This window comes from Bufo gargarizans, chromosome 4 (assembly GCF_014858855.1).
Source record: "Bufo gargarizans isolate SCDJY-AF-19 chromosome 4, ASM1485885v1, whole genome shotgun sequence".
NCBI lineage: Eukaryota > Metazoa > Chordata > Amphibia > Anura > Bufonidae > Bufo > Bufo gargarizans.
The window spans coordinates 154306796-154331938 of NC_058083.1; the positions used below are offsets into that span (position 1 = coordinate 154306796).

The 25143-nt window shown below is 40.3% G+C and overlaps 1 protein-coding gene across 1 annotated transcript in view; it reads right to left on the bottom strand.

Moving 5' to 3' along the window:
- VEPH1 (ventricular zone expressed PH domain containing 1) overlaps positions 1–25143 on the bottom strand; it is a 529573-nt gene that overhangs the window by 128434 nt on the left and 375996 nt on the right. Inside the window, exon 11 of the mRNA XM_044289371.1 lies at positions 16217–16351. Coding sequence (XP_044145306.1) covers positions 16217–16351 — 135 coding nt within the window. The remainder of the gene's footprint in view (positions 1–16216; positions 16352–25143) is intronic.

Below are 25143 nucleotides of genomic sequence, written 5' to 3' on the forward strand. Positions count from 1 at the left end.
ACCACTGATGTGACAGGAGTTCTCTGCCATGTCTCTGAGACACAAATCAGACACACAATTTTAGGTTACTGCAGGGACAGTGTAGGAATTGTGTAGAGTATATATTTAGTTATGTAGATTTAATTACTAGATAAAAAGTCAGGTTTTATCATTAGGGACAAGACAGGGGCAGTTAGTGTACTGTGTGTCTATCTTCAGGGCTGGATCTATTCATAACTTCATGCGTTGCACTGCGCGAGGCATGAGCTTTCAAAAAGATTGTACAAGTTATGAGTAGGAGCCAGCCTTTTTTTGTCCAAAAACCGGTTGCAAATCTTCTATAGTTCATAAGTGTGCAATAGGAATGTTATACATTATACAGCATCACTAGCAGCATATATTTTGTCACATACAATGTGTAATTACACCTTTTGCAACAACTTAGGTTGGCATTTATTAATTGTCAATTGATGAGAATTGTTTTTTTTTTTTTTTTTTCTTAGAACCAATTGGAGGACAATATATACAACTATGTAAGTACATTTTATATACTGTAAATAAATTTAATTAATACTAATATATAAAATAAATAAAAACATACATATTATTTATATAATGATCTACCTAATCGACCTACTAAAGGGACAATATCTACTGGAGATCAATGAAAGAAATACTGCCTATATAATAATGATCAGTAATATGGTCCTTAATAATCAGATTTATTTTTTATAAAATACAGTATATTAATTTGATTGTTTAGGGGTACATGATTGCGCATTAAAAGGTAAAGTAAGGGACTTTCTTTAAAAACATGATTAGAGGACAAATATATATTATGTATAAATACCTATATGAATACAACTGATTCCTCTTGTAATCAATAACAGGAATCATATAGGCTCATGATTATGAATATCCTTATCGATTCGCTAATTTCCACCTTATTGTTAACCTTCTATTATAGACATCTTATATTTGAGAGTGTTCCTCCTATATAGATATATATATATTTCCCATTTTTAATACTACACAATTATCAGAGCATATTAATATAGGAATGGTGTATATACCTGTATTTTTCGCTTTATAAGACACACCCGATGATAAGACGCACCCCAGGTTTAAGAGGAGGAAAATAAGAAAAAAATATTTTTCATCAGACCTCATATCAGATCCTAAGATCAGACCCCGATAAATATCAGGACATCAGATCGGACCCCCATAAATATCAGGATATCAGATCAGACCTCCATATCAGGACATCACATCTGACCCCCTTATCAGGACATCACATCAACCCTTCATGTCAGAACCACATCAGATCTTATATCAGCCCAAATATCGAGACCCCATCAGACCTTATCAGCCCATAGTGAGACCCATCATACCTCAGATCAGCCCACATAGTGAGACCCCCATCTAGACCTTAAATCAGCCCATAGTGAGACCCCCATCAGACCTCAGATCAGATTAAAATAAAAAACTTCTCTCACCTGTCCTGCGCCGCGGCTCCTCTCCAGCGCTGGCAGAAGTCGCGCTCCCCCGTCTTCCCGGCCTGCGCTGCTTTGTAACCTGACTGTGTGCAGCATCAGGTCATAGTGCACGCACTATGTCCTGATGCTGTACGCGGTCAGGACACTTTTGGGGGGGAAGGGTGCGTCTTATAAAGCGAAAAGTACGGTATATATATATATATATATATATATATAGAAAAAAGAAAAATAGTGGCAGCACAGTCCCTAGTGTGAAATAGTGGGTGCAACTGGCCCAAAATGGATTAAAGCCAATCCGATAAATACAAAATAGAAAAAAGATGGGCAGCACTCCAAGAAATAAAAAATAGCAAAAAACTTTATTTACCCCAATGGAGCATGCAACGTTTCGGCTCTAAGCAGGAGCCTTCCTCAAGCAGTGTACAAAGACAAAGTGCCAAACTTATATAGCAATGTGCCAATTCATATGCAATTAACAAAACATGTGCAATTAATTCATAATAAATAGCAAATTACTTAAAATACATCATATAATGATCCTGTAATGATCCCGAAATTTTCCATACTCCTCAGCTGAGGACAAATTAATCAATTGTTGCTCTATACTTGCGAACTCCAATGTGACATTTGATAATTCACTCGGACAGCCAGAAAATAAATTTGGACGTAAATTAGACCTCATCCCTCTTGGGATACGTTGTGCCTTGTAATATTCTCCCAAGGTGGTCATGTGCAGCTGCAGGGACATGGATCTTTTAGATAAGAATTCAAATTTCCTTTTTAACTTTTTTGTAGTTGGGTAATAAGGAATGTGGCATCTCCTTCAATACCACACAAGATCCTGTTGACTGCATCCTGCGTATAGGTGAACCCACCGGGTAAATCTTGCTCATAAATGGACATGATAAAACATTTTTTATTTTTATTTTTTATTAAAGTCCGTTTAACAGACGTGCAAATGCTACAAAATATCTGTATATAGAAAAAAGATAAATAGTGGGTGCTACTGACCCAAAATGGATTAAAGCCAATCCGATAAATACAAAATAGAAAAAAGATGTGCAGCACTCCAAGAAATAAAAATTAGCAAAAATCTTTATTTACCCCAATTTATTTACCCTGCCATATGCATAGGATGCCTGTGTTTGTCTTAAATTTTTTGTATGGTTATAATCTGATATGCACATGGCAGGTGACACTGAGGAGAACCCTCTTCTGATGGTGGTGAAGTGCGGGTTATGATCAGGGGCGCAGCACGATCCTGCACTAACATGCAGGCACGTGACTGTCCGTTGGTCACGGGTACAGATTGCGCCTCCAATTGTTGGGGTAGTTTTTACCCGATTCCGCACAGCCATCGGTGATATGTCAGCATTAATTAGTGTGGACATCACCTTGAACCTGTATGTAACAGACAATACTGACATTAATTTGTGCGTGCTCGCTATGAATGCTGAATTCCCTTACTAAATACGTCATTAGGACATGCGCAGATGCATTTTGGGCACGCCGGACTGCACGCTATGCCTTGGATGGCAGCCATTTGCCATTATACTCCTCCTTCATCCTCCAGTCGCAATACCTTCTTGTAAGCACATGGCACTTTTTGATTATTAATTACACATGACACTGATTATGTTATTGCTATTAATTATGGATGTTTTTTAATTTTTTTAACATGAGATGTAATTATGAACATATTATCAAGGGGATATATGTAATGTGGTCACAACTTATTCACAGATATTAATTGTATCGTATTATCATGTATTTATATGATGTATTTGAAGTAATTTGCTATTTATTATGAATTAATTGCACATGTTTTGTTAATTGAATATGAATTGGCACATGTCTTTGTACACTGCTTGAGGAAGGCTCCTGCTTAGAGCCGAAACGTTGCATGCTCCATTGGGGTAAATAAAGTTTTTTGCTATTTTTTATTTCTTGGAGTGCTGCCCATCTTTTTTCTATTCTATATATATATATATATATATATATATACATATATATATATATATATATATATATATATATACAAACCGGATTCCCAAAAAGTTGGGACACTAAACAAATTGTGAATAAAAACTGAATGCAATGATGTGGAGATGGCAAATGTCAATATTTTATTTGCAATAGAACGTAGATGACAGATCAAACGTTTAATCTGAGTAAATGTATCATTTTAAAGGAAAAATACGTTGATTCAAATTTTCACGGTGTCAACAAATCCCCCAAAAGTTGGGACAAGTAGCAATAAGAGGCTGGAAAAAGTAAATTTGAGCATAACGAAGAGCTGGAAGACCAATTAACACTAATTAGGTCAATTGGCAACATGATTGGGTATAAAAAGAGCTTCTCCGAGTGGCAGTGTCTCTCAGAAGCCAAGATGGGTAGAGGATCACCAATTCCCACAATGTTGCGCAGAAAGATAGTGGAGCAATATCAGAAAGGTGTTACCCAGCGAAAAATTGCAAAGACTTTGCATCTATCATCATCAACTGTACATAACATCATCCGAAGATTCAGAGAATCTGGAACAATCTCTGTGCGTAAGGGTCAAGGCCGTAAAACCATACTGGATGCCTGTGATCTCCGGGCCCTTAAACGACACTGCACCACAAACAGGAATGCTACTGTAAAGGAAATCACAGAATGGGTTCAGGAATACTTCCAGAAACCATTGTCAGTGAACACAATCCACCGTGCCATCTGCCGCTGCCAGCTGAAACTCTACAGTGCAAAGAAGAAGCCATTTCTAAGCAAGATCCACAAGCTCAGGCGTTTTCACTGGGCCAGGGATCATTCAAAACGGAGTGTGGCAAAATGGAAGACTGTTCTGTGCTCAGACAAGTCACGATTCAAAGTTCTTTTTGGAAATCTGGGACGCCATGTCATCCGGACCAAAGAGGACAAGGACAACCCAAGTTGTTATCAACGCTCAGTTCTGAAGCCTGCATCTCTGATGGTATGGGGTTGCATGAGTGCATGTGGCATGGGCAGCTTGCATGTCTGGAAAGGCACCATCAATGCAGAAAAATATATTCAGGTTCTAGAACAACATATGCTCCCATCCAGATGTCATCTCTTTCAGGGAAGACCCTGCATTTTTCAACAAGATAATGCCAGACCACATTCTGCATCAATCACAACATCATGGCTGCGTAGGCGAAGGATCCGGGTACTGAAATGGCCAGTCTGCAGTCCAGATCTTTCACCTATAGAGAACATTTGGCGCATCATAAAGAGGAAGGTGCAACAAAGAAGGCCCAAGACGATTGAACAGTTAGAGGCCTGTATTAGAGAAGAATGGGAGAGCATTCCTATTTCTAAAGTTGAGAAACTGGTCTCCTCGGTCCCCAGACGTCTGTTGAGTGTTGTAAGAAGAAGGGGAGATGCCACACAGTGGTGAAAATGGCCTCGTCCCAACTTTTTGGGGATTTGTTGACACCATGAAATTCTGATTCAACATATTTTTCCCTTAAAATGGTACATTTTCTCAGTTTATACTTTTGTTCCCTGATTTATGTTCTATTCTGAATAAAATATTAGAAGTTGGCACCTCCACATCATTGCATTCAGTTTTTATTCACGATTTGCATAGTGTCCCAACTTTTTGGGAATCTGGTTTGTATATATATATATATATATATATATATATATATATAAATAAATTCTAGGGATATATATATCTCTGATAGATATTATATTCACTCCTAAGTCCAGAAACATGCGCATTAGATGTACAATAATGATCGGCAATGAGACTAAGTCTTATGACATGCGTAAAAGATTCTTGAGAACTAGAAACATGTAGATTAAGTTCCAAGACATGCACTGTAAGGGTGGTCAGTACCATCTTAGAAGAAAAGTTATATTGCACTTTAATGGAGCTTAGCCCCGCCCAAGCCAGTTGATACTAGTCGTAACGTCACTGGGCCAGCGGTAAACAGTAAAAAGGTTGCGGCGCTGCTGGAGCGCCGCTGCCTTCTCAAACAGCTGATCGGCGGGGGTCCCAGGTGTCGGACCCCCGCCAATCAGATGCTGATGATCTATCCAGAGGATAGATCATCGGTTAAAATTAACTGTAAAACCGCTTTAAGCGACTGATTATTATTGAGGACAAAAAGGAGCTCGGCTGCTGGTAGCTCTGGGCGGGTATCTCCTCTAAGTCAATTGTTCTCCACAATGCCTGCAGACAAAACTACTGCCAGGTGCAATATCTGCAATATGAAAATAAGGTATGGGAGTTCAAACACAAACATAGGCATTAAGTACCATGGCTCTATTGCAGCTCATGAAGCAGAATCAGCAGTTTCAGTGGGACAATAGAACTGCCCAGCAATTAGAACAAGACTGTCCTCCTTCCCGGTCTTCTTTGTGGTATACACAAGCAGTTACTAGTATTGTCTTTGTGTTAAAGAGCGTGAAAGGAGAGAGTCATAGCGAAAGAGGAAGAACATTTTTGAAAAATAAAACATGAAAAAAGAGAGAAAGATGGGACAAAAAAAATATGAGTCCTAGGTGACCTCAGATGTGATAAACCAATTTTTGAGGGCAGTTGGAGTACTTTTGTTTCAGGTAGCATTGCTGGAATTTAAAACATTTTCGGAAATTCACTTGTCTCCAGTTCAATTAGGGAATGGGTCTATAGGCTTTTACATAAAACTATATTTAATATTGTTCTAATCAATACTTCTCTCATAAAAAATCTTAATCTTAACAACAAATTACTAAATCTGTTTACAAGAAACAGTTTTACTTACCGTACATTAAAAAAAAAAACTCAAACAAACCATTTCAAAATATATTTCCATGTAATTGTACTTTGTAATAGACAATGTTTGCCAAAAGTTACTAGGGGACCTCAAGCCTCATGTTTCGTGTTAGTTTTGTTGATACAAGGAAATTATTAAAATATTACTATACTTTATTTCCTCTGATGTCGTAAACTATTAATATCATAAATTTGTAGCCTTAAATATATTCTTTACTGGAACATTTTTCACTGCTGGCTCAGTGGTGAGCTCAAGGGGACAAAATCCTGGAATAATTCTGAGGAAAACAGCACAGTCACATTATGGGATAATATATGAAGAGAGTATGTTATCTTTCCTAGCCAAGTCAGTTGTGCCTGTCCGTAATGAGCAGAGTATTGTTAGGTAACATTCTTCTGATAGCTCTTAGATCTGTTGGCTTGATGGCATGTCACGATATGTTTATTTGCCATTCTGTCACTCTAAACAAGTGTTGGCACTTTGTATGGTATAGTATTCTTAAAGGGGTTGTCTGATGTAATAAAAATCTTGGACATGCTCTAAAATGGTTTAAATTAAAAACACAAGTTATACTCCCCTTTCTTGAGCATTCTCTGTAGCGTTGCCCTGGTTCTTCTGCCGCTGTTTATTTACAACAAGCAGCGGTGACATACAGGGATAAGGTATGTGATTGCTACAGCTGAACACTGTCCTAAGTAGTCTACTGCTGAGGACAGTGATTGGCTGCACCAGTGACATGCCGTGACCCAGCACAACACTCAGTATCAGTACATCACTCACACTGTCACGTGCACAGTAACATACAGGTATATACATTACAATTATAACAGACATCCCCTTTAATATTTCTGTGTTTGAATTCTTGAGTGACAGTTGTCAAGGAGCCAGTCTTCTAAGAACTTCTCACTATAGGTTGTCATGGAAGAGTCCAGATGTCAGACTATAGCATACAACTAATTTATTTATATGTATGTACCCAGCTCTTTCTGAGCCTCACATCTTACATCAGAGGTGGAAATGTAACTTGCCAGCCAATTTATGCGCAAGATTTATTTTTCATATTTCTACATGAAAAATACATTCTACATGAACATACATTTTATTTTATTTTATTTCAGGAATAAAACCAACATACTGCACTCTAACTCTGCACAACAAAGCAAAATTGAAAGTTTATTAGAGTATGAACATTGCATTCTGATACAAAGAGAGAGGTGCGTGTCACTATCTTAGTTAAATGTGTTAAATGTTAAATGTGAATGCAAGCTCCAGATCCAAATTGGGTCTTATCTTTCCTGAAATGAAGGATAAGTCGAATTCTGTTAACCATAATGTCCCTGAACAGTGGAAATTACAGCATCAGATATAAAATGTGCAGCACGCCGAGTCCCCACTTTGTCTCAGACAAGGGCAATTATAAATTTGGCCATTGTACAGTTAGTTCATTTGCTGCCAATATATGTACATCACCAAACAAATACAATCGACAGCCAATGGGGGCATATTTAAGCTTCACCAATACAGATCATGTGGTTTATTGCATAACCTGCACAATCTGTCAGCTACAATATGTGCGGAGAACAACAAATGATGTCAAGACGCGGTTTAGAAAAACTCAAAGATTGGCAGCACTACTCATCCCACATATTTGGGTACAGACCAGTAAACAGGCTTGCAAGCCGGATGATGCACGCAGATAGGGATCCTGGCTGGGGGTCCCGACTCTTCCAGAAATTTCAATAATCTGCAGCACTCGCCAGTAGTTGGTGAAAAATGATGAATTATTCACTCAGACAGCTAGATTACAACGACGTTTCGACCTTGGTCAAAACATCGCTGTAATCTAGCTGTCTGAGTGAATAAATCACAATTTTTCACGGTCGAAACGTCGCTGTAATCTAGCTGTCCGAGTGAATAAATCACCATTTTTCACCAACTACTGGCGAGTGCTGCAGATTATTGAAGTTTCTGGAAGACGAGGATTAGGAAATATCTTACCTCACTACAAAAAAGAAGTGGCCAGCACGCCTAGGTAGGTACAGTGGTGGGTGCATGTCTCCAGGGGAAGTGGTAAGGTTCCCCTAACTGTTCGGCATATCCAAAAAATAAAATAAAACAGGAACGGAGGCAAAGCGTCTTTTCTGTGTGGTTTATTCCAGATGCCACGTTTCGGCTAACAATGCTTGAAAAAGGCTTGTTAGCTGAAACGTCGCATCTGGAATAAACCACAAAGAAAGGAAGTGCTGTCTCCGTACCTTTTTTACTTTATAGTTTGGATATACCTCACTACAAAGTCAGAAATGTCTTAGCTGCTAGTATACATTTTGCAGTCTGTCACGAGGGAGACGCGACCGTTTTCTCTGTCCAGGACGTGGAGCAGGTTAATTCACCAAATAGAGGTGGTCACCATAGAAGAAAACTACTGAACAGAGAATCCTTCTGGATTTTCCGGATAGGCAGTTGACCTCCAGCAGGTTTAAATCGGAGACACAATCTAATTCTGCACTATACATATTTTTTTTATACATTTTGGATTTTATTTCCATGTTTTGTATATTGCCTTTTGTACTGCTTTTAACATGTTTATAGCTTCACTCCTAATTGTGATCTTTCACCTGCAGCCTGATTTGATGTATGATGTTATATAGGTCCACAGTTGTCCAAAAAAAAATATATATATTCTGGTTGGCAACCCTGGACTAGCCTCACCCCCTGATTTGATTGACAGGGCCAGACAATGGCCATATAATCCCGTCTGGAGCTGAGTTTTACAGCCCTGATGCATGCCAGGACTGTGCGGTACAGACAACTTCAGTCTTTAAGAAGCATTGGAGTTGCACTGCGCATGTGCTGTCTGCAAAAGCTACAGTACATGGCCCTATCAATCAAAGAAGGGGGACATAGATGGGCCGATATAAAGAATGGAGCTTTTGGTGCCCCAAAGTGCAACGGTTATGCCCTAGTTGCTTAAAACAACTCATTTGCATATTACAAAAAACAGGATTTCCCAGGAACAGAGGCAAACATCTGGATGTAGACGAAAACATTTAAATCAGGAAACCATAAAGAATCTACAATACATTTGGTTTAATGTGGAGGTATGTGCACCAGCCTCATACCACTACAACCAAGATCAGGAAGAGATTAATACTTACTTCAGCAACATAGTAGAGATGAGCGAAGTTCTTGAAAATTCAATTCAGCTGCTTCGCTCAATTTCACCAAAAAATTAACTTTGTGATGAATGACTTCCTCACGAAGCACATTTCTTTGTGAATATGTCACGAACCAGCGGGTATGAACCCAATGTGCCACGTGTCCTTCCTCCTCTAAGAGCATTGTGTAAGTGAACCCCTCAATCCTTACAGTATACAGATAGCGACTTTGTATTCTCCTCGGGAAAGTCTACTTCTTGAGGAGGATAGACACACAAGGCAGCTGGTCCAGGCGGACCAGAAGGTACCCGAGAAAGGTAGGCTGAGTCGTTACCAGGAGCGACAGTGCAGGACCAAAGGATGAGACAGAGGCAAAGTCAGACAGGCAATAGGTCAGGGCAGGCAGCTCAGGTACAGGTCAGGCAAACCGGGTCGGCAACAGACGAGTCAAGGCAAGCAAGCAGGGATCAAACAGGTAGCAGAGTTCAGAAACACAAGTACCAATCAGGAACACAAGCGGATATCAGGAACCTTAGCAAGACACAAGGATCTTGACACTGAGGCAACTGGGAAGGGGGCTGAGCCACATTTATCTGTGCATGAGTGCTAGGATTGGTTGGCGAGGTCACATGATCCAACCCTTAAAACACAGGAAGTGATGCGCGCCGGCCCTTAAGGAAATGCTGAAGAAAACAAGCAGCAAGCATGCTGTGGCCAGGGCTGAAAGGAAACAATTGCAGCAGATCACCGCTTAACACGGCGCCCAGGACCGCGGCGGTAAGCAGAGGAAGAGCGGCACACAGCAGCCACTGTTACAGTACCCTCCCCCTTACGCCCCCCCTCTTCTTGAGTCCACGACAAGACAGAAACCTTTTTATCAAATTCTCTTCTGGTTCCCAATAGTATTGAGCGTGAATATTCGAATAGCGAATTTTAATCGCGAATATTGGCACTTTGAGATTTCGCAAATATTTATAAAATAGCGCTATATATTCGTAAAAACAAATATTTGTTTATTTTTTATTTTATTTTTTAACACAGTACACATCAGGTGATCATCCCTTCCTTCTAGCTGGTGGACCAATGAGAAGGCTTTGTCACAGCTTAGCAACATCCCTAGCAACCAATAAAAAAGTTGCCTACCCCTTACTATTGCCAAAAATTCGCAAGCGCAAATATATTGGAGCACTCTATCTGCATATAAAGCTATTCTAATGTTCTGCTGTGCCAACCATTTTCTCCAGTCTCAGGAAACTTATACCAGCTTGAAAAATGTAGCATAATTAACCCACATCTGTATTTCGTGCGCATTACGCAAATATTACTTTGCCGATTTTCACAATCAAGAATATAATCTCTAATTCTTGGCTTCGCAAATATATGATGAATATTCTACAAAATATTTGCGAAATGTTGCGAATTCGAATATTGCCCCTGCCGCTCATCACTAGCTCCCAAGACCTCTCTTCAGGACCAAAGCCCTTCCAGTCCCCAAGATTGTAGGTCTTCTTTGCCACACTTCTCGATGTCCAGAATGTCTTTGACCTCAAATATCTCATCAGAATCTTCAGATACCGGAGTTGGAGTAGAAGAAGCCGTCGAGAAGCGATTAAGAACTGGCTTTTGTAAGGACACATGGAAGGCATTAGGAATACGCAGAGAGAGGCAGACATAACTTATATGTCACATTGTTGATCCTCCTCAATACTTCAAAGGATCCAAGGTACCTTGGAGCAAACTTGAAACTGAGGAACCCTTAAGTTGATGTTTTTAGAGGAGAGCCATACCTTATCTCCAGGTGAGAACTGAGGTGGTTTTCGTCTTCTCATGTTTGCATTCGTTTTCATGCGAGTCACTGCTTTGTTGATGCAGTCCTTGGTGTCATGCCAAATCTTCCAAAATTCCCTAAAAGAGTAATCCGCAGCTGGTACCCCAGAAGATGTAGGAACAGGGAGAGGAGTACAAGGGTGTTGTCCATAAACGACAAAGAATGTAGAGCATCCAGTAGACTTGGTTGTTATAGGAGAATTCAGCCCAAGGTAGCAATTGTACCCAGTTGTTATGTTGGGCTGAAACAAAATGCCAGAGATAATTCTCTAATATTTGATTGACCCACTCTACTTGACCATTGGTCTGGGGATGATAACCGGAAGAGAAGTCCAGCCGACAAAGGGCTCTCTAGATCTTAGAGGTGAACTGGACCCCGTGATTGGAAACAATATGCCAAGGTAGACCATGCAAGCGGAATATGTGTCTCATGAACAGTTTAGCAAGTTCAGCAGCCGAAGGCAGTCCAGCCAAAGAAATTAAGTGTTTCATCTTACAGAAACGGTCCACGACTACCCAGATAGCTGTACATCTGGCGAAAGAGGGCAGATCTGTAACAAAGTCCATGGCAATGTGTTGCCATGGGGCATCAGGAACAGGAAGAGGTAACAACAGCCCAGGTGGTTTGGTCATGGAGGCTTTATTCTGAGCACAGACGGTGCAGGCAGACACATAATCACACACATCCTTAGACAGTGTGGGCCACCAGTAGTGGCAAGACAAAAGTTCTGTGGTCTTCCGGATCCCTTGGTGACCAGCCAGTTTGGAGTTGTGCCTCCAAGCTAGAATACATTTTCTCTTGGTAGATGGCACAAATGTCTTCCCGGGAGGCATGTCTTTTACCAGGACAGAAGCCATTGTGATCAAGTGAGCAGGATCTACAATGTACTGAGGCGCCTCCTGCTGGTGGGAGAAGTCAAATGACTGAGACAGAGCATCCACCTTGATGTTCTTCTCGGCCGGGAGAAAGTGAAGCTCCAAATCAAAACGGGAGAAGAAGAATGCCCATCTGGCTTGGTGAGGGTTCAGACACTGGGCCGTCTGCAGATATATAAGGTGAAGATTATCACTGGATGCTGGGCTCCATCCAATAGATAACGCCACTCCTCCAAGACAAGTTTTATGGCCAGAAGCTCTCCCTTGGAACCTTTCTGTAGTAAAAAAAAGTACTGGCTCCTATGGAGCAGGCATCCACTTCTAAAAAGAATTGGCAGGAGACATCAGAATCAGTGATGAGCGGCAGGAGCAATATTCGAATTTGTCATTTTTCGCAAATATTTAGGTAAATATTTGTCAAATATTCGAGAATTCGTGATATAAAATTTGAAATAAAAATTTGTGATATGAAAATTAACAATCAGCACTACTTATAGATATTGCAGTTTTCTCATTGGCCCACAAGCATGAAGCAGTGAGGGATTATCTGTATTGAAGAAAAAAATCTAGAATATTCGCGATTACGAAGATATAGCACTATATTCCAGATATTCGCGAATTCCCGAAGTGCCAATATTCACGCTAAAAATTTGCAATGAGAATATTTGCGATCAACACTAATCAGGATGATGCAGAACAGGTGCAGAAGCAAAGGACCTCTTTAATTGGACGAAGGCGGGCTCCGCCTCAGGAGTGCAGACTCTGGCATTCACCGCTTTTTTAGTAAGAACGGGAATAGGAGCTGTAAGAGATGAGAAATTAGGGATGAACTGACGATAGAAATGAGCAAATCCAAGGAAGCGCTGTATAGCACGAAGAACCTGTGGGCGGGGTCAGTCAATTACTGCAGCCGACATCCGAGATTATGTATCCGCAGTACGGTAAGGTAGATTTTTCAAAGATGCGTTTCTCGAGTTTGGCATAAAGTCAATTCTCTCTCATCCTCTGTAAAACCAAACGTACATGCTTCTGATGAGTGGTCAAATCTGAAGAATAGATCAGTATATCATCCAGGTACACTAGCACGCAAACATAGAGCAGGTCCCTGAAGAGATTGTTTACAAACACCTGGAATACTGCGGGAGTATTGCACAGACCAAAGGGCATGAGGAGGTACTCATAGCGTCCATCACGAGCGTTGAAAGCAGTCTTCCACTCGTTGCCCTTTTGAATGCAGATAAGGTTGTATGCGCCGCGCAGGTCGAATTTTTTGAAGACCTTAGCTCCCCGGATCCTGTCAAAGAGTTCAGAGATTAGCAAAAGAGGGTATAGATTCTTGACTGTGACCTTATTCTCACCTCGAGTTGATACAGGGTCGTAAGGATCCATCTTTTCTCTGCACAAAGAAGAACCCAGCCCCATCTGGTGAAATAGATTTCTGGATAAATCCCCTCTCAATACTCTCCTTGATGTAATCAGACATCGCTTGGGTCTCAGGAAGTGAGAGTAGGTAGACTCGACCACGAGGAAGAGTGGCACCAGGCAGAAGGTCAATCGGACAATCATAAGGAGGCAGGGTCTCGGCCTCTTTCTTACTGAAGACATCCGCAAAACTTGGCATACTGCTGCAGAAGTCCAGGCAGGTGTACAGGTACAGTAGGTGAGGAAGCAGGTCAGACCTCTGATAAGCAGATGGACTGGCGTTGTCAGCAGGCTGAGTTGTTACCAGGAGCAACAGTGCAGGACCGAAGGATGAGGCAGAGGTGAAGTCAGACAGGCAATAAGTCAGGGCAGGCGGCACAGGTACAGGTCTGGCAATCCGGGTCGGCAACAGAAGCGTAAAGGCAAGCAGGCAGGGATCAAACAGGTTGCAGAGTCCAGGAACACAAGTACGAGTCACGAACACAGGAACACAAGCGGATATCAGGAACCTTAGCAGTACACAAGGACCTTGACACTGAGGCATCTGGGAAGGGGGCTGAGCCACTTATATATGTGCAGGAGGGCTAGGATTGGTTGGTGAGGTCACATGATCCAACCCATAAAACACAGAAAGTGATGTGTGCCGGCCCTTAAGGAAATGTTGCAGGAAACGAGCAGCAAGCATGCTGTGGCCAGGGCTGAAAGGAAACACTGGAAGCAGATCACTGCTGAACATGGCGCCCAGGACCGCGGCAGTAAGCAGGGAAACAGCCCCCCGTCATTGTACCCCTCATATGCCACGTTCATCTGACATTTATATTAAAGAGGACCTTTCACCACTCCTAACATGTCTGTTTTAATAGCTTCATGCATTCCCCACGTACTAACAATTCTGAAACATCTATTCTTATGGCTGTTTGTTGTGCCATTCCTTTATTATTTTTACTAGAAGTAATGAATAATTGCTAGCTGTCTGCAGTAAGGGTCCAGGGGGGAGGCAACAAGTTGGGGGTGTGAAGAAAAGGACCTCTAAGTGAAAGATCTCATTAAATTGAGCTGAGCTAGCCCTACAAGGCATTGTGCCTGGTTTTACAGTGAATTTTGTGGTGACAGACTCACTTTAAAGAAATATGGTTGCCTAATTCCAGGCTCCTGATATCAATGACCTATCCTCAGGGTAGGTCAATAATATCTGGTCTGTGAAGGTTGAACACTCCGCTCCTCACCAATCAGCTGGATCTAGCACTGTGAATGGAACAGGAAGCACAGCTGCGTTCAAAGTGTAGTGGCCATGCTGCGTTACTGCAGCTCAGCTGTCATTCACTTCAATGGGAAATGAGCTGCAGTAACCCAGCATGGCCACTGCACTTTAAACTGAGCTATGTTTCCTGTTCCATTCAAAGTGCTAGATCCAGCACCCAAAGCTGCAGGGAACAGCTAATCAGTGGGGTACAGAGAGGCCGACCCTCAGCGTTCAGCTATTAATGAACTATCCAGAGAATAGATCATCAATATTAGGAGCCTGGAAAACCCCTTTTATTCCGAAAAAGGTGAAAAAATGAATCAGCTTTCAATCAAAGATGGCTTATTGTGTAATATTCCTGCTAACCACTGTAGTGCTGCTGGTGACTTTGTACATGACCCTGTACAGGAGCTGAAATTGCTCAAGTATTTGCAGTGGTTAAACACAGATTGCAACAGGAATACATTTGGAACTTTACTGCTAAATGACAGGACAGATAAAAGGAGAACCAATAAGATCCTGCCATGAGAGTACACCCCCTCCTCATTTCTCTGTGACTCATTAGAACAGTCTGTGGTATGCTCATTGCTTCCTGCTATTACTTATGGAGGAAATGAGCTGTTCCTCCACAACAAATAAACCAGTTTCATTGGCTCTTCTTAATATTGGGTCTCACTTCATGTACTTTGATTATTCTCATGCACAATCAAGTTTCAGAACTGAACCTAAGTCAGCAAATTTGTTTAGATAAACTGCAGATTTTAACTCACTATTACAGTGATGTATACATGTTATATATGGGATACTGCACCATTGCTGTAAATTACAAGGATATTAGAAATCACTTGATTCCTGAACATATACCAGCACAATGCAACAAGCTGATGGCTTATAAACATACAGTAAGACAGTTATCAAGGACTTAAAGCAATAATAGTGGCATATAAAAGTCACAAAACCCCTTCAAGAACATAAAACAGCGGCGGATGCAGACCTGTTGACTTGAACAAGTTCTCGATCTTCAGGATATGATAAAAGAATTTTGCGGTGTGGAGGCATGGACCCAAAAGCCCACGGAAGCACTTCATAGTGTTTCTGTGGGCTTCCGATCCATGCTTCCGCTCCACAAAAGATAGGACATGCCCTATCTTTGGCTGTATCTTGTGGATTGTGGAAGCATACAAATATGCGCGAGTCCTAAGCCACATGCGAAACCTGCTGCTGGGGATGCATCGTGGTACAGGCAACATAAGCAATAGAAGTTTTACAGACTGAATTTATAGATAATTGGTAATTTTGAGATATATATGATGCATAAAAAAATATTACAATTTAGTTTATACATGTGATTAATGTCTTAGAGGAATGAAAATATTTTAGTGTACTGTTAATTAAATCTAGCCTTGGCATCTACTCAACTATAACATGCTTAAAAATCACCTTTTTGTGAGGAAATAGAGACTGGATTATGGATGCTTCAAAGCTATAAGTTCCCTTCATCTCGGTTTTCTCCCATAGTGTTTTAAGTACTTGCATAGACGTAGTCTGTGTGGACAATGGCTCAGAAAACAAGCTCTGCAAGAAGAGAGAAAACATTTTATAGAAAACAACAGGTTCCAGTCATATATTATTTCTCAAGTTAACAAGAAAGATATGTTTCAGAAAATTGGTCTCTTGAACAGTGGGACAGGAATAAATTAATAATCTGTCATATACAGCAGGAAGAGCTAAATTTGTAGATTGTTTTGTGGGAAAGGATTCAGTATAATTTGCAATTTTTTATGGACACCTTCAAGACATTTGGGATTACTGCATTTTACTCTTTTTGGACTAAAATTATTTGTCTTTATTAAAAATGTTCAGCTGTTTTTGAGATACAAGGGTTAAATTCTGCTGCTTGCAGAATATCACTTTTCAGTCCAATTAGCTGATGGTTCATGTAAATACCTTAACTTTTATCTTCTGACCTCATAAACACTAATTATAGCTAAACTCTTATCAAACTGATAAGGATATGGCTTAAAGGGGTTCTGCTCTTTTATTTAACTGATGATCTATCCTCTGGATAGATCATCAGCTTCTGATCGGCGGGGGTCCGACACCCGGGACCCCCGCCGATCAGCTGTTTGAGAAGGAAGCGGCGCTCCAGCAGCGCCGCGGCCTTCTCACTGTTTACCGCCGGGCCGCCCGCCTACTGACGTCACGACTTGTATCAACTAGAGTGGGCGCGGCTAAGCTCCATTCAAGTGAACAGAGCTTAGCCGCGCCCACTCTAGTTGATACAAGCCGTGACGTCAGTGGGCGGGCGGCCCGGTGGTAAATAGTGAGAAGGCAGCGGCGCTGCTGGAGCGCCGCTTCCTTCTCAAACAGCTGATCGGCGGGGGTCCCGGGTGTCGGACCCCCGCCGATCAGAAGCTGATGATCTATCCAGAGGATAGATCATCAGTTAAATGAAGGTGCAGAACCCCTTTAAATTACTGTTTATGAGGTCAGGAGATTAGAAAAAAGACTCCAGTAGTGTTGGTCGAGCACCAAAGTGCGCATGTAGAACACTTCCCGATGCTCGGGTGCCCTACAGAGCACAATGGAAGTCAATGGGAGAACCCAAGAATTAAACCAGGCACCCCCTGCTCTGAATTTATATATAGCTATATCCATATATGAAGTCAGTGCTTGGGGTCACCCAGTGTATTTAAATCTAATTTAGCCTCTAATTCTGAAAAGTTTCCGGCAGGAATCGAACTCCCAACCTTCTACATTGCAGCCAATAATCTTAACCACTACACTATAGAGCTGCATGGCCAGTTTCTTTATAAAAAATAAAATACAAATTTGACTTCTGCTGTGTAGGAATACTTACTAGTAGTAAGTATTCCTATACAGCAGAAGTCTCATATTGTTTTTTTTTTTTTAAGTAACTTGCCATGCAGCTCTATAGTGTAGTGGTTAAAATTCTGGGCTGTAATGTAGAAGGTTGTGAGTTCGAATCTCTTCATAAATAGAAGCTAAATCTTATTTAAACATAAGTTGTAAGCCATAGTATATTTATATATTTAGAATATATAATATATTATAATATATGTAAATATATTATGGCTAAAACATCAGTAGTAGTTTCCCACATATTATGCATTTCTATATATCAGAAGTATATATATATATATATATATATATATATATATATATATATATATATAGATATATAGCAGCACTCCAGACTTGTGGTGAAAAATGTGGAACTTTATTCACCCATGTGACAAGGCAATGTTTCGGCTCATGTGTGAGCCTTTCTCAAGCAAAGATACAGGACCAAGTGAACAATATAAATGCAGAAAAACCATGTAACAAACAATCAAATCAGTATGTGCTCAATTATGCAAATGAAACAAATCTACCTTATAATTAAAGTAAAAAACATACTAAATCATATACATGAATTCATTGTGACAATAAATATAAAAGCAATAAAAAATGTGCAACATTTGCAGATCAATAGATATCAAGTGGATATGTATATTACTGTGTGTAATGCTTTAAAGTAAATTGACATCAATTCATACCATAAAAGTGCCATGTGCGACGAATAAAAGCAAGAGAAGGGGGAGGGATCAAGGATGAAATGTGAGCATACTGACCAGAAGCAATGCGGCCTCATGTAAAGATAACGTCGAACCCAGCGTGTCTATGATCACTGCGCATAAAGTCACGTATATGACAGCTTAAGTCACCTGACCTGGACGCGTCTGCAGAGCATGCGCAGTGAAGCATTCTAAGTTCCAGTGGCCATGTTGAAGGAGGGCAAAGGGTCATGTTTCCCCACGCATACGTCAGTCATAAACATGCCCAATTGCCAAACTGCACATCCATCGGCCAATTCATATTGGGACATTCACACAATTCTAAAACTTTTGTCTCTATACACCACCACAATAAATTTGAAATTAAACGATCAAGATGTGCTTTAACTGCAGACTGTCAGATTTAATTTGAGGGTATTTACATCCAAATCAGGTGAACGGTGTAGGAATTACAACAGTTTTGCATATGTGCCTCCCACTTGTTAAGAGACCAAAAGTAATGGGACAATTGGCTCCTCAGCTGTTACATGGCCTGGTGTGTGTTATGCCCTCATCATCCCAATTACAATGAGCAGATAAAAGGTCCAGAATTCATTTCAGTGTGCTATTTGCATTTGGAATCTGTTGCTGTCAACTCTCAAGATGAGATCTAAAGAGCTGTCACTATCAGTGAAGCAAGCCATCATTAGGATGAAAAAACAAAACAAACCCATCAGAGAGATAGCAAAAACATTAAGCGTGGCCAAAACAACTGTTTGGAACATTCTTAAAAAGAAAGAATGCACCGTTGAGCTCAGCAACACCAATAGACCTGGAAGACCACGGAAAACAACTGTGGTGGATGACCGAAGAATTATATCCCTGGTGAAGAAAACATCTTTCACAACAGTTGGCCAGATCAAGAACACTCTCCAGGAGGTGTGTATGTGTGTCAAAGTCAACAATCAAGAGAAGATTTCACCAGAGTGAGTACAGAGGGTTCACCACAAGATGTAAACCATTAGTGAGCCTCAAAAACAGGAAGGCCAGATTAGAGTTTGCCAAATGACATCTAAAAAACTTTCACAGTTCTGGAACAACATCCTGTGAACAGGTGAGACCAAGATCAACTTGTACCAGAGTGATGATAAGAGAAGAGTATGAAGAAGGAAAGAAACTCATGATCCTAAGCATACCACCTCATCAGTGAAGCATGGTGGTGGTAGTGTCATGGCGTGGGCATGTATGGCTGCAGCAAGATGAATTCTGAAGTGTTTCGGGCAATATTATCTGCTCATATTCAGCCAAATGTTTCAGAACTCATTGGACGGCGCTTCACAGTGCAGATGGACAATGACCTAAAGCATACTGCAAAAGCAACCAGAGTTTTTTAAGGGAAAGAAGAGGAATGTTATGCAATGGCCAGGTCAATCACCTGACCTGAATCCGATTGATCATGCATTTCACTTGCTGAAGACAAAACTGAAGGGAAAATGCCCCAAGAACAAGTAGGAACTGAAGACAGTTGCAGTAGAGGCCTGGCAGAGCATCACCAGGGATGAAACCCAGCGTCTGGAGATGTCTATGCGATCCATACTTCAGGCTGTAATTGACTGCAAAGTATTTGCAACCAAGTATTAAAAAGTGAAAGTTTGATTTATGATTACTATTCTGTCCCATTAATTTTGGTCCCGTAACAAGTGGGAGGCACATATGTAAACTGTTGTAATTCCTACACGATTCACCTGATTTAGATGTAAATACCCTCAAATTAAAGCTGAAAGTCTGCAGTTAAAGCACATCTTGTTCGTTTCATTTCAAATACATTGTGGTGGTGTATAGACCCAAAAATGTTAGAATTGTGTTGATGTCCCAATATTTATGGACCTGACTATTTAAAAAAACAGGGGCAAAAAACGTATATGGACATTAAGGCAAAAGGGCAAAAGTGTACTCCATCAAGTATACATTATTCGCCACTGGAGAACATAAGGTAGAGTCACACATGTCAGTGTGAGAACTCTGCCAATATGTCCCAGAAGTCCAACCCTATAGCACCCCAAAGGGTTCTCCTCAAGTTATCATAGTCTGCACATATGGACCAACATAACATGATACTACTCCCTTACAGTCATGACGCAACTTGGGCAAGTTCTAAATAAAAAAAAGACGGATGTATCCTAATTGTATTACGTTGATCATTCAAATGCATTTTTAGGTCAGTGGAGGTCTCACCCACATAAAGTAAATAACACAGACACGATAAAACATATATAACGTGGTCAGAATTACATGTTAGAAGAAAGCGAATAGGATGGATGGAACCTGAGTCAGGATGTATAAAACTACCCTTACATATGTATCGACAATTCACACAGCCAAGACATGGGAAGCAACCCGTATTTGGCTGTCTAAATGTAGTTTGTCTAGTGACTTTCTTAGGTCCTATGGCTGCCTTGACCAATTGGTCACGTAGACTTTTGGATTTGCGATATGACAACAGAGGAGGAGAATTCAACTCAGGTATATCTTTGTGACATGCACCTAAAATGTTCCAGTGTCGTCTGATGATTTTGGCTATTTCAACACTGTGTTCCGTGTATGTGGAAATGAAAGGGATCCTAGACTATCTCAATTTGGGTTTCTGATTCATCAGGGTGGCCTTTCTCTCTAATCTGCAGACAGCATCTTTTTGTTCCTGTAATAATTTATATGGATAACCCCTTTTAAGGAATTTATCAGTCATTGTCTTCATCGTAGTGTCCAAATTATTTTGATCCGACACTATCTGTCTCGCTCTGAGAAACTGAGAATATGGAAGATGTTTTACCATCTTCCTGGGATGACAACTGTTATATGATAAGATGGTGTTTTTATCTGTAGGTTTAGTGTACAGTTGGGTATGCAGTCTGCCGTTGGAGAGGACCACCTTGGGTCAAATTAAATTGTAATGCATCGTCAATGTTGTTCAAAAAAATTATGAAAAATGCGCAGCCTCCCTGCTAGTCCATATGAGGAACACGTAGTCTATGTATCTCCACCACTGCAGTACATGTCTGAAGTGGTGGGACACATACACGATGTCTTCCTCAAAGCAATGCATGAATTGGCCACGCCCCTCTTCTGCATGTAATATGTGTCCTGAAACAAAAAGTAATTGTATCTTAATATGATATTTAGAAGTGATACAATAAAATTACTGGCCTGTGTAGAGTAGGAAGACATCCCCAACATCCGCAGCACAGCTGCAATAGCTTTATCGTGGTCTATAGCAGTGTATAGAGAGACCACTTCAAATGAGGCCAATATCACTGACTGTGTCTTTGTCAGATTGATCTTCTCCAATTTATTGAGGAAATCAGATGTGTCATGTATGTATGAAATCCCACCAGTTGAAAAACTGTGTAAGATTACATTAATAAAAGTGGCAATACGACTAAAAACAGAATCAGAACCCGACACAATAGGACGCCCTGGAGGGTCAATTATAGATTTGTGTACTTTTGGTAGTATATATACATGACCGGAGTCACCGAATGTGTCACAATGAGGTAATCTGCAAGATCTTTCTCAATAATTCCTGCTGTTATCGCATTGGATTGATTCTGTTTTATCATTCTGCCTATATCAAATTTAGGGTCAGTGTGTATGACACAATAGACATCAGTGTCTTTCAGTTGTCTCAGTACTTCTGCAAAATATTTATGAGTATCAAGAATGACAACAGCACCGCCCTTATCAGCCGGCTTAATTGTAATGCTGGAGTCATTCTTGAGTTGCACAATTGCTTTTGCTGATGTGACATTGGGATGCCTGAAGCAGGAATTTTGATTCACTGCTTTAAGCAATTCAATCTCAGACTTTTCTGCGGACATGTATGCTACAATAGCTGGTTCACTCATGACAGGGTTAAAATCACTTTTAGAGGACGGGCTGACCAACCCCAGAGTAAATTCTCTCAAACTAGGTGTGTCAACCCGCCCCTTGTCCTTAAACCATAATTTCAATTTGATGGAATGAAAAAAAGAAACCAAATCAAGTTCCAAGTCAAACCAGTTCACATGTGCATTTGGGCAGAAAGAAAGGCCCTATCTAAGTACACTCACTTGAGAAGTGGTGAGTTCTTTAGATGAGAGATGAATCACAATCATTTCTTCCTGTTGCTCTGTGTCTTGTTTATGGTCGTACATGTCCTGCTGCTGAGCAATCTTCCTGAATCTTCGATGTCTGTGGCCACCACGTCTGGTTAAACGTGGTCTTATGTTTCTGCAGTCAAATTGACCCCTAAAAAAGCTTTCTAATTTACTGGTGATGCCTGTGTATTCCTGCGTTTCCTTCTTGTGTCATCAGTGGGCCATGTGTATATGGAACCCTTTTTATGGTCATTCAAGTCCCTGTTCCACTTAATTTGCTTGCCTTCTTCAGACTCTGTTTGAAATTTTGTTATGACCATTGTCAAATATTCCTTGAACTTAGTCACATCATCCTCAGATAATAGTGATTGTAGTGTTACATCAATGTTGGAAAGTTCAGAAGTAATAGATAAAAGTTCTTGTTGTAAATAGTCAATGTTCATTCGGATTAAATCAAATGCATACTTGTTGGACAAAGCCTCAAATCTTTTACAATATGCCGCATCAGCACAAAAAAGATTGGGTCGCAAATGTAATCTTATGCCTTTGGGTATTCGCTGGGCTTTGTAATACTCTCCCAGAGTGGTCATGTGCAATCGTAATGATATATTCCTTTTAGATAGAAATTCATACCTCTTTTTTATCTCTTTAATGGATGGGGTGTTAAGGAAAGTGGTGTCTCCCTCTATCCCATGCGTAATACGGTGGGTGGATTTAAGTCGGTAGTAGACATAATCAAATGACTTTTCAAAAAATAATGAAAAACAGAAAAAGACAGAAAGAAAAAAATAAAAAAATCCGTGCAACGCCTATATGCTTAAAATATGAAAAATAGAAAAAAAAATTCAGCAACGGGAAAACAATATGAAAGAAACTCAGGTGCAAAGCCCAATGGGAATAAGCTTACCCAATGTTTAGAGACCAAAAAGCGGGCAGCACTTGTGGTGAAAAATGTGGAACTTTATTCACCCATGTGACAAGGCAACGTTTCGGCTCATGTGTGAGCCTTTCTCAAGCAAAGATACAGGACCAAGTGAACAGTATATATGCAGAAAAACCATGTAACAAACAATCAAATCAGCATGTGCTCAATTATGAAATGAGACAAATCTACATTATAATCAAAGTAAAAAACAATCATATACATAAATTCATTGTGAGAATAAATATAAAAGCAATAAAGTATTGCTTCTGGTCAGTATATTCACATTTCATCCTTGATCCCTCCCCCTTCTCTTGATTTTATTCGTCGCACATGGCACTTTCATGGTATGAATCGATGTCAATTTACTTTGATGGATTGCACACAGTAATATACATATCCACTTGATATATATTGATCTGCAAATGTTGCATTTTTTTTATTGCTTTTATATTTATTCTCACAATGAATTCATGTATATGATTTAGTATGTTTTTTACTTTGATATTAAGGTAGATTTGTCTCATTTGCATAATTGAGCACATGCTGATTTGATTGCTTGTCACATGGTTTTTCTGCATTTATATTGTTCACTTGGTCCTGTATCTTTGCTTGAGAAAGGCTCACACATGAGCTGAAACGCTGCATTGTCACATGGGTGAATAAAGTTGCACATTTTTCACCACAAGTCTGGAGTGCTGCCTGCTTTTTGGTCTCTAAACATTGGGTAAGCTTATTCCCATTGGGCTTTGCACCTTAGTTTCTTTCATTTTGTTTTCCCGGTGCTGACACTTTTTCTATTTTTCATATTTGAAGCGTTTTGGCGTTGCACGGAAATTTTTCCTTTTTTCTTTCTGTCTTTTTCTGTTTTTCATTATTTTTGCAAAGTCATTTGATTATGTCTACTACTGACGTGACCCCACCCGGTGGCATTACCTACACGCAAGAGGAGGTCGACCGTATTATGCAGGGGATAGAGGAAGACGCTACTTTCCTTAGCACCCCATCCGTTAAAGAGATTTAAAAAAGGTATGAGTTTCTAAAAGGAGTATAGCATTGCGGTTGCACATGACCACTCTGGGAGAGTATTACAAAGCCCAGCGAATACCCAGGGGCATAAGATTACATTTGCAACCTAATATTTTTTCTGGTGATGCCGCATATTGTAAAAGATTTGAGGGTTTGTCCAACAAGTATGCATTTGATTTCATCCGAATGAACATTGAATATTTACAACAAGATTTATCTATTACTTCGGATCTTTCCAACATTGATGTAACACTACAATCACTATTATCAGAGGAGGATTTGACTAAATTGAAGGAATATTTGACAATGGTCATAACTAAATTTCAAACAGAGTCTGAAGAAGGCAAGCAAATAAAGTGGAACAGGGACTTGAATGACTATAAAAAGGGTTCCATATACACATGGCACACTGATGGTGTTTGCAATACAACCATGAGAGACAAAAGAAAGAAATGCAGGAATACACAGGCATCCGCAGTAAATGAGAAAGCTTTTTTAGGGGTCAATCTGACTGCTAGAAACACAAGACCACATTGAACCAGACGTGGTGGCCACAGACATCAAAGATTCAGGAAGATTGCGCAGCAGCAGGACACGTACGACCATAAACAAGACACAGAGCAACAGGAAGAAATGATTTTGATCAATATCTCATCTAAAGAACTCACCACTTCTCAAGTGAGTGTACTTAGCTAGGGCCTTTCTTTCTGCCCAAATGCACGTGTG